This window comes from Morone saxatilis, unplaced genomic scaffold, assembly GCF_004916995.1.
Source record: "Morone saxatilis isolate NCDOM2014 unplaced genomic scaffold, NCSU_SB_2.0 Contig19, whole genome shotgun sequence".
NCBI classification, from domain to species: domain Eukaryota; kingdom Metazoa; phylum Chordata; class Actinopteri; family Moronidae; genus Morone; species Morone saxatilis.
In genome coordinates this window covers 7,179,158-7,190,038 of record NW_023339751.1, presented here as the reverse complement: position 1 = coordinate 7,190,038, position 10,881 = coordinate 7,179,158, and the positions used below count along the sequence as shown (strand labels likewise).

The window sequence follows — 10,881 nt, the reverse complement described above, 5'->3', positions numbered from 1 at the left end:
CAGAACAGAAAAGAAAACAAACACTGGTTCTAGATTGGGCCGTTCGTGTTTTGTAGCCAGCGTAGTTACTCCGTCATGCTTGGAAGGGGAGTGTGAAGCGAGGGAGCTGCTATCTGCAACTGCTAGATGCCACTAAATCCTACACAAGTTATATTTTGTTTTTTTAACATTAATCCATAAAATATATGTGAAAAAACATCAGGTTGAGGTTTTATGGGGATATTTGCTGGACTATAAAATAACCAGTCTCTTGACTATAACTTATAACAGACATTAGATCATTATTCTTACCTGATGCCAGAGTGAAATAAGCATATTTCCCAAAATTTCACACTATTGCTTTAAAGTGACACAACATATACTGTAAGGCTTCAGTTTCTTTAACTACAATATCAGGCTGCAGCATAAAAATGTTCATTTAGCACTAAAATGTTTGTTGACAGTATATTCTGTATTTCTGAGGACCTATGTCTGAGGTTTTATGTGTCAGCTGGTGTTGGTGGTGGGCCGGCAAGGAGATGGTGCTCAGCTGCAGAGGCCTCTGGTCTAAAACTGCGAGCACTCTGGATCTCTGTTTGAGCTGCCTTTGAAGAACAAACACCGACTCCACTGGAGGCTTGTTTAGCATGGACCCTCCTGGAGGAGAGAGCTGATTACTCACGTAGAAGTGAGATGACCAAACACAATCTGACCCTGCTGTTGTGGATACTCACCTCCTAGGACGGCCGCTTTGACTCTGACAAACATCATCCAGGGGAAAATGTCGTAATTATGTCCGCTACAAAAGAGATATAGCAATTGGGCCAGTGGTGTCACTTCATGCCAGCACTGCAAGCAGATGTTGGACTGTTTGGAGAGTTTCTTCTCATTTAAAGCTTCATAGGCTTTCAAGCAAACAGCCCCATTTACCAAAAAAGTGGAGGAGATAATCTGAGAGCCTGTTAGACTTTAAGTTAGACTTAAAGTTAGACTTTAAGTAAGACTTTAAGTAAGACTTTAGGTTGTATTGTGGTTCCACTCATCACTACATTTACTTCTCTTTTTTTTTAAAGGTTTTACTTACACAGCTAGCACTGTAACTGTCATAGTTTTTAGTTTACACACTTTAACCAACACTTCCAGCTCAGTTTTTCACTTAATATCGACTGACATTTCAACTCCCTTCAGCACTTCCACTTCAACTGACACTTCAGCTTCACTTAGCACTTACACTTGAAGTGACACTTCAGCTTCATTCAGTGCTTACACTTAAACTGAAACTTCAGCTTATTTCAGCCCATTCATTTTAACTGCTAGTTAATAACTTTCAGTGATTAATTCATTCATTCTTTAGTATTGAACTTCAGCTGTTTAAGTATTAAATTGTTTATTTTAATTTATTAAATGTTTCAGCTGCTGTATTGTACTGTATTTCAGCAGTGAGTACATGCAAAGTTTCTTTAGAAAATGTCCCTTTTTCTTGTTGAAGATGTTGAAGTGGTGATGAGCAAAATGTATTTCATTGAAAGCACTTAGAACATTGATTGAAGTATATTCCACATAAAAGAGACAGGGGTTTTCTGCCAATGTATCTTCATATCTTAACACACAAGAACTGGAAATTAGCTGACTAAAAGCTGTAGTTTATAGTAATTTCACACATTATACTATACCACTGCTTTTGCTTAGTAATCTCCAAGACATGTTGTTCAGATCCACTTTCACACTTGCACCTGCTCACATCAGTGTCCTTTGTATTCACATGTTGTGAATGTATAACAGAACAGTGTCGGCCACTGTCAGCCTTGTTGTTAATTAGGGCTGAACCCTGTTTAGAAGGAGCATGTATGATGTTAGTACGAGGCTGCCACTGTGAAACAGCACACTGGCTTGGGGACATTAGGAGCTTGGTAAGAGCGCGAGTGAAGGCTTGCGCTGACAAGTCCTCCATCAGTGTGAAATCTCACCGTTCCACAGACAAACATGGCGAGACAGCGGCCCCCTCTGCACCACCAACCCGGCTGTGCCATGGGCACATTCCCCACATCCATAAGAAATAGCCAAAATAAAAGCAATTAGAGCTGAAGCCAAAATATGGAGTCGGTAAAGTCCTTGTTTATGTTTTTAAGTAATGAGCCAGTTCATCCAATCTGTCCAGCTTTGGCTATTTATACGTTTATTATTAGCTGCTATGATTTATTGGACAGTTGAGGCAGTAATTTGCTATCTTTGTGGCCATCTGGTCATGGTCTCCTCAACATGTTGAATTTCACAAGTATGCATTACAGCTCTGCAAAATTGACTTCAATAATTGGAAAATGTACATAAGACAGGGCTGGTCTAGTTGCCTCCTATTTTGTTGGATCTTACTAGCCAACATTTTATATGAAACAGTTTTTCATATTCAAGCTTCTGCAGTGTCACCTGTCAACATGTCAACACCAATATTGCACATATATGAGTGCACAGGTCTACATACTCATATTCTGTGCAGCTCATGGGGTTTGTATAGATCTGTTACCTGCTGCACTGTCCTGTGAGTAAACGCTGCCTTGCTCAGGAGTCCTCCCCGGAGCCAGTTTGCACCCAGCAGACAAAGTGTGTTGTCACCCGAGTGCGCAGTGTTATTGGGTGTGAGCTGCACCACACTATGGCTGCTCTTGAGAAGTAGCACACCATTAGGAATATATTAACAACCTGACATTTTGTGTGCAGGTCACACATCACAGCTGCAAGCAAGTTCACCCAATAATAGAGATGTTTTTACACATTTGTAAAGGGTTGACACAGTTTTCTTCAGTCGTTGTCCAGTAGGTTAAAGTACAATTTCCTGTAGATGGCCATTTGTTCTTCGAGCTGTAAAATTGACTAATTTTGTGTGTGTGTAGGTTATTAGAGCACAGGTCTGGTCCAGAGGAGAGTTTGTCTGAGCTGATCTTCAGTGGCAGCCAGGAGAAGGACGAATTTGAGCAAATGTTTCCCAAGGTTAGTGTCAAAACCACAGGGGCAGTAATCCCTCTTAACAAGGGCAGTGAGAGACAAACACACCTGGAGCAGTGATCACCCAACTGCCTTCTCAAACCAACATGCACAAACCCGTGCAATACACTTAGCTGTAAGATGTATTATGTGGGCTTAATAGTATATATTTTTTGTGTCAAGCTTAGGGTATGGTTAGTTTCCTCAATTCCTCTTTTTTCTCCCACCAAGTGTCCTCGTACACACAACAAACTGAATATTAAACATTTAGATACTGGGCTTATTTGCTTTCATGCCGAGAGTTAGATGAGAAGACTGATATCACTCTCATGCCTCTGTAGTAAGTCTGAAGCTACCACCAGTAGCCAGTTAGCTTAGCATAGCATAAAGACTGGAAACATGGGGAAACTGCTAGTAGCAATATCCACCTATCAGCTGAGAGTGATATCAATCTTCTCATCTGACTATCAACGTCTAACTGACATAGATGTATTCATTTAGATTTTAAATAACAAATCAGAGTTTAATTGTAGGTTGCATCATGGTAAAAGCCTCACCATGCTTATAGCCCAAAAAGGGTTTAAAGGTCCAGTGTGTAACATTTAGGAGGATTTATTGGCAGAAACTGAATATAATATTCATAGGTATGTTTTTATTAGTGTATAAAAGTGTACCTTCAGCGGAGTCCGCTATGTTTCTACAGTAGCTCAACGGTACAACCAGATATAGCTGCAGATAGGGTGTCATCATGCCCTTTTGCTTTTTTTCTGCGAGTTTTGCGACCACCGCACATTTCACAGCCCGTTCTCATTCCCAGGTTTGCAAATACAGACACGAGCAGTGTTCAGTTAGTTTCAATCTGCAACTTCATCGCTAAGTCCTATACACTGGTCCTTTTCAGAAAGGAAAAACAAAAAGAATAATATTAAAAGGTGATAAGGGTATAACAAGCATTACTTCAAATCTTTAGAGTGATATCAGAGAGGCTGGTAAACCAAGAGAACTGGAGTTGAGGTTATGCTCGGGTGCTGAGGTGAGCATATACAGACATGCATGCAGGACTCATTTTTCTCTCACCTGTGTGTCAAAATGGGACTGAGCAAACAGAGGATGAGCCTGGCTGGAGGGAGAGCAGGGGAAGGCAAACAGTGGTCAGACAGGACTGGTCAAAGCCAGCAGGCATGCAGGAACATTACTCACCGCAGCTCCGTACTGACATCTCAGATCCTCCACTGCCGGAGAGGCCTGTCACCCCTATTGACATCCATCCTTATGGGTGTCAACCTAGGGTTCAGGCTTTGAGTGTTAGTGAGGCACCCACACTACGTATGTGTGGGAACAGTTTTGAAGTCAGGAGATAACCACTACCTATCTATCACTATTATATCACTGCAATAAGTAAAGTATTTTTGTTTTGCTTTAGTTATATTTAGTTAGACTGTCATAAATAAGTTATAAGTTAGTTACTGATGCAGTTCACTTAAAAACTGAAAGAATAAATTAGAGGATAATAATGCTGTAAAGGATTTGATTATTGGTACTTCTGCTCTACTTTCTTATTTACCTCACATATACAATTTAATCACTCTATACTACCTTCCATTTGTTTTTTCTTTGATTATTTAATCCACTATATTTTAATATAGTTAATGAGAATTAATTAAAGAATAACACCAGTGTTTGTGCATCTTTTAGTCCATTTAATACAATACGTTATATAACTGTTTTCCAAAGTGCTTCAGACATTTCAAAGCAGGTTTTTTTTTTACAACATGAAGATTGCCATATGGCTTCCATTTAATTCAATTTGAAAATCAGCTCGTAGAGACTTGAAACTGATTTTCTTAGGTATTAAATCACAGTGAACAACATATATGCACCTATTGTAGCCAAAGGTATGTCATTGTTGAATTAAATTTTATATACTCTACTGGGTAAAATGGAAACCAGTGGTGGCCTGATTTGTAGTAAATGGGTTAAAACATGCAAAAACTCTGTTATGGTCCTTTAAGCTTTAAAAGGAAGTTTAAAAGTGAATACAGACTCTCTGAGGTTTATTTGAGTTGCACCTGCATGAGGATAGGGGGAATGGGCTGGGGGATCTATATAGTACCATATAGATAAATAACATTAATTCACAGTGCTGCAGTCCCACATCAGGAAGTGGTCTAGTGTGACAGTTAGCGCTGGGTGGGGTGTTGGAGGAGGAGAGAGAGGCGCCAAATGGGACACTGTGACTGTGGGAAATGACACTGGCTATGACACCTCTGACTTTTACTCCATGGTTAGCTCAGCTCGTATACAAGGGGGTGTCTGCTTTTAAATTACAAAATGATTAATGAACTAGGAAATGATAGATGAATGTAATATGTGCCACCCACAGATGAAAGCTCCCACATTTGCAACCCTACAGCCAAACATTATGAGGAACTTCCAGAGCAAGATGCCTGATTTGGTAGGTCAGCCATTAATGTTGCCTCTTTTAGGTACAGTGTATTGGTAGCCCAGCATGGAACAACAGAAGGAAATGCTCATGTTTTACTGCTTTTTCCAGATTATCCCTGAGATCCCTGAGAAGAGCAGGAAAGCAGAGATTTACTTGAGACGGCTGAGACAAATGCATGATCTTTGTTTAACCAACATGGCTTTCTCCCAAAGGTTGGTAATTCAGCAAACTGGCAGAATCATAAAGGAAATGATGCACTGGCATGGATAATGTAACCTTTTTCTGTGAGTTCAGATTTTGATTTTAGTACCAATGAGGAGACGAGATCAGAAGCGTATTGAAGGAGTCTTTCAACTGCTCTTTAAACTGAGTGGGGTTTGTTTTTCTCTGCTTGCTGTGAACTCTGGTCCAGACTGCTGGACAGGGAGACAGACTCACTGGGCTGGCAGGAGGAGCAAGGAGACCGCGCTTTGGTTAGTAACACAAACCAGCCACAACACAACACAACACCACAGAGCTCTATGGAAGCTAACACGTAGCTGTCACACACTATCTGCCTTTAACGTTTGTTTTTTTCTTTGGAGACCACCATGGCAACAGGTCGCACTGAATCAAATTACCAGCATACAGTGGTTATTTGTGAGCATGACACTGCCGCACTACATGTTTGGATGTAAATCTTATGTTTTATGAAATGAGTTATCAGTGACAGATTTTTTCCGTTCTTGTTCTTCCGTAGCTGCTTCCAGTCATTGACTCCAAACAAGAGAAGACAAGCCAAACCAACAAGCCACCTCTCTGCTCTCCGAAACAGCCGAGAAGTTCCCAGAATAACCGACCTTCATGTCCCCAGCCTCTGAGCAGAATGACCTTGTCCAGGTGCATTAAAACAATCATGTATAACCTTTTTATTTATTTTGTATTAATAATCATTTGTTTGTTGGAGACAAAAGACTGATTGTTACTTGGCATTGTGCATGTTTGGGTGTTTTCTCGGCAGCCACCAATGTCTTGAGACTCTGGTTTTGGACACACCATTGCACCGCCGTAAAACTCCTGATCCCTTATCCATTGAAGACGTGTGTCAACAAAAGCATGTCGAGGTAAAATTATTTCTCAGATTGATTATATTTTTTGTAAAGTTTGTATTGTTTTTTTTAATATAATGTTCTGTTTTCTCTTTAGATAATTGACCGTGGGTTTAAGCTATGGAGAAACTATTCAGAAAACACAGATCACTGAAGATATCACCACCATTGCACCTCTCGGATGTGCAGTTATTACTGTGTTTACACTGATTAACTACTATCATATACTTTTATACTTATACTACTTAACTACAATACTATATTATATTTTAGAAATTATTAAATGATTTTAATATGTCAGTTTTGTTTTAAGTTATGTATACAATTAAGTCCTTAAGTAAAAGTTGTGCTATAATAACATTAAATTATTTGAACTGTGATAAGAATTAATTTAGTAGTTTGTTCTATTAGGTAGCAATTAAATAGTTGTTTAATAAAATTATTAAGGGTGTGGTTGTTACACTTGAGTGTGAAATGGTGTAATTTGTGTATTAATGAATTTAATAATGATATTGGAACAAGTTATTATTTAATCCTGTAACTGGCACAGTGTTAGCCCGGGCCCTAAAAGGTTCCAAGTTTCTTAAACTGACCAAACTGACTTTTTATCCCAGTCATACCAATGTATCAACATTTAAGGCAGTTTTGACATTTTTTTATCATAACAATTGAGAACAGTTCTCCTAACAAGCTTAAGAAATCAGAAAGAACTCTGGAGTAAAATGAGAACCAGCCTTGGTCAGCCTGGAGTGGGTCGGTTTCTGCAGGTGTGGCTTTGATCTAAGTGTCAATATTTACAGGTTGATGTAATAAAGTGGGTTAAACTGCTTTATTCAAAACGCTGTCATCCTGTGGACCTCAGTGATATGGCCGCTTCCAGCCAATCGGTGACAAGCCCGCAAAGATCAAAGAGGAGATGAGCCAACCATCTCTGCTCCAAACACCCAGCTTCTCTTCAGCCTATATATTCAGGAGCTGTCCATGAGGACCTGAGATAACTGCTTGTGTTTGTGGAGACACGAGAAGAGGAAAGAGATTCTGAAGCGGATTTAGTTGTTTGTTTGTTTTCCAGTAAGACCTGTGATTACAACTATTCAGCCCTGGAGCTTTTGGACAGAATGGCCACAGGCGCCGGCGACTGTCCCCGGAAGGTCAGTCAGTACCGAGTGGACCACCTCCTCAGTGCGGTGGAGAGTGAGCTGCAGGCCGGCAGCGAGAAGGGCGACCCCACGGAGAAGGAACTGAAAGTGGCCCTGGATGAGAACGAGCTCTGGCAAAAATTTAAGGATCTTACAAATGAAATGATAGTTACAAAGAACGGCAGGTGAGAGCTTTAATGCAGTATCAGATAGATAGATAGATAGAGCACTTTCACATATTAATACAATTCTTTTTTATCATTCCTTTTTATCAAGGCGCATGTTTCCGGTGCTGAAAGTGAACGTGTCTGGTTTGGACCCGAACGCCATGTATTCTGTCCTGCTGGACTTCGTATCCGCGGACAACCACAGGTGGAAATATGTGAACGGGGAGTGGGTCCCCGGTGGCAAACCTGAACCCCAAACTCCCAGCTGTGTGTACATTCATCCGGACTCTCCGAACTTCGGGGCGCACTGGATGAAAGCTCCCGTCTCCTTTAGTAAAGTCAAACTCACCAATAAACTCAACGGCGGCGGTCAGGTAAGGATCCTGTTCTTTCTTTGGTTTTTCTTCAAATGAAAACAGTTCGGACCCTCAAAAATTCTTTTTCAACTTCCATGCTTTCATTTCAAAATAAGACACCCGTGAAAATTACAACTCGTGATGGCCGTCTTCGTGTTCCATCTGTTGTTTTTCAGATAATGTTAAACTCTTTACACAAGTACGAGCCACGCATCCACATAGTGCGGGTTGGAGGCCCGAGGAGGATGATCACCAGCCACTCTTTCCCAGAGACGCAGTTCATTGCAGTAACGGCATACCAAAACGAAGAGGTTGGCAAAACAATATTTTAAAATCTAATATTACTGGAAAAAAAACGTAACAATATTGTTTCTGGTATGCGCGTAAAATGTGTGCGTAATTTACGCACAGAACTTTACGCACGGCATTTAGTTTATCTGTTATGATTTTTATGGGTGGCAAACCAGAGTCCTAATTATTTGTTTGTTGTTTATGTTTGGATTTTAGGTAACTGCTCTTAAAATAAAGTACAACCCTTTTGCCAAGGCCTTTCTAGATGCAAAGGATAGGTAAGAATACAGAACGTTTTATTGATGTCTTTAAGATGTGTAAAAGTTTACATTATGTATATTAAGTATTTCATCAATCCTTTCCTTTTTTCAGAAGCGATAACAAAGACATAAGAGAAGATCCCAGTGAAAACCAGCAGTCGACTTACTCTCAACGTAAGTTTTATATTATTTTGTTCATTTGTTCATTTGATTTCATCTCACACTTTGTAAACTATATGGTGTGTATATGGTTTCATCATGTTTCTTCTCATCTGTGGAGCCAGTAGGTGGTTGGTTTATTCCAGGCACAGGCCCTCTCTGCCCTCCCGCCAGTCCTCACAGCCAGTTTGGGAGCCCCATCTCCCTCTCACCGTCCCACGGCTGTGAGCGCTACTCCACCCTGAGGAACCACCGCTCTGCCCCCTACGCCAATCCATACTGCCATCGGACCAACTCTCCCAGTGAGTGTCCTCCTCCACCCTTTACCTTCATGCATCCAGGAATTACACCACTTCCTCCCTGGCTATTAACGAGAAACTCAAACAAATGTTCCTGAGCGCGGAATGTTTTGCATTCCTCTGGCTTTTGTGTGAGCGGAGCCACAGAGCTGTAAATGGTTGGGCTTCAGATGAGGAATGTATGGAGAGAATATTCACACCTTTAACTGTCATACTGATATCAGAGAGACAAGTCTGGAATTATACTGTGAAAACAATCGATTTAGTAACACATAATTTAGGTTTAAGAAATATATTTGAAACCTAGTGACCTGTCTACCTACTAAACCCAAGTTTCTTTTTGTGTTGTAGTCAGTTACTCCGATAACTCAACAGCCTGTCTGTCGATGCTCTCAAGCCACGATAACTGGTCCAGTCTACAGATGCCAGCACACTCCAGCATGATGCCCATGACCCACAATTCCACCTCTGGTACCAACTCTAGGTTTGTGTCGTTCCTCTTTGTTGAATTTTATTGCATCAACTCAACACATAAAGAAGATGATCTGCACAGAAAATATTATAAAACTTGAAAATAAACTTGGGATGTTTTTAATTTTAGGTATAGCTTGTGCAAGGGAGTATCCACCTCCCCATGAATATTTTTTATCGACTTCTTTTTAATTGCATAACAGGAACAGAAAGTTATGTGTAACAAGCCATTAGGAGATTCAAGTTGAACATACAAACAGTGATTATGGTGAGAAAAAAATTACAGAAGTACAAACGTATTAGCTTGAAGATCAAATAAAAGTTGGTTATGTATCCAATGTTTTGCTGAACTATTAGAGTGCATTAGTTTGGTGCATGTCTTGTTTTTTTTTAAGCATTAATGATTTTAGCATTCTTTGCTTGTGTTAAAAGGATTGCCTTTAGAACAAAAAACTGAGGCTAAAGGAGTATGAGGAGTTGACATTGTAAAATAGGAAAAGATGTCTAGAAATTTCACCATTACAAAGACAAAGGTTAATTTTTTGCTGTTAAGGTCCACAATTCAGCAGAAATTAACTTATTGTCTGATTAGTTTTTTGTGTATTCTCACTGCATTGACTTAAGGTCCTCTATCTAATGAGATCATTTATAGTCTAAATAGCTAATAGCTAAAACGTACTAAGAAGAGATGAGTAAAATGCATTTTCTATCCATTTCTCTCTACAGTCAGTACACCAGCCTGTGGTCTGTAAGTAACTCGCCCCTGACTCCCGTGTCCCAGAATGGGGGGATAAACAACGGCCTGAGCTCCCAGTTCCTTCGAGGGTCCAGCAGCCACTACCCCAGCCTGCATCACTCAGTCACAGTGCCCTCCTCTGGCTCTCCCATGTACGACAGCGGCACAGCCACAGAGGTGCATGACGCAGCTCAGTACGACACCTCCCCACACGGGCAACTACCTTCAGCCTGGACTCCTGTGACACCTCCGTCCCTCTGATCAGAGAGAGACAGCCATGAAATGTTGTCTGGAGGATGTTTAATCCACTTAAAGGAAGAATCAACTGTAAATTACATCTTTACAATAGAAAAATGTTTGAAGCAACAGAGACTCTCAGTTCTTGAACCAACCCTTTAAAAATGTGTGTTGGTATCAATGAATTATTTAGAAATTCCAAAGGTTTTTAACTCAGAAAACAAAGTTCATCAAATGTTTTTGTTCAGCAGAGCAGGAAAAACATATATGTTAA

The 10,881-nt window shown here is 40.3% G+C and overlaps 1 protein-coding gene across 1 annotated transcript; it reads left to right on the top strand.

Annotated features, from left to right (window-relative positions):
• The first annotated feature begins 7,610 nt into the window (after window positions 1–7,610).
• tbxtb (T-box transcription factor Tb) lies at window positions 7,611–10,664 on the top strand. The gene is made up of 8 exons (XM_035663874.1): window positions 7,611–7,816; window positions 7,908–8,172; window positions 8,331–8,465; window positions 8,662–8,723; window positions 8,818–8,879; window positions 8,990–9,166; window positions 9,515–9,647; window positions 10,361–10,664. Exons 1-8 carry the CDS (start codon window positions 7,611–7,613, stop codon window positions 10,629–10,631), a joined length of 1,311 nt encoding a protein of 436 aa, XP_035519767.1. The 3' UTR covers window positions 10,632–10,664.
• The last annotated feature ends 217 nt before the right edge of the window (window positions 10,665–10,881 follow it).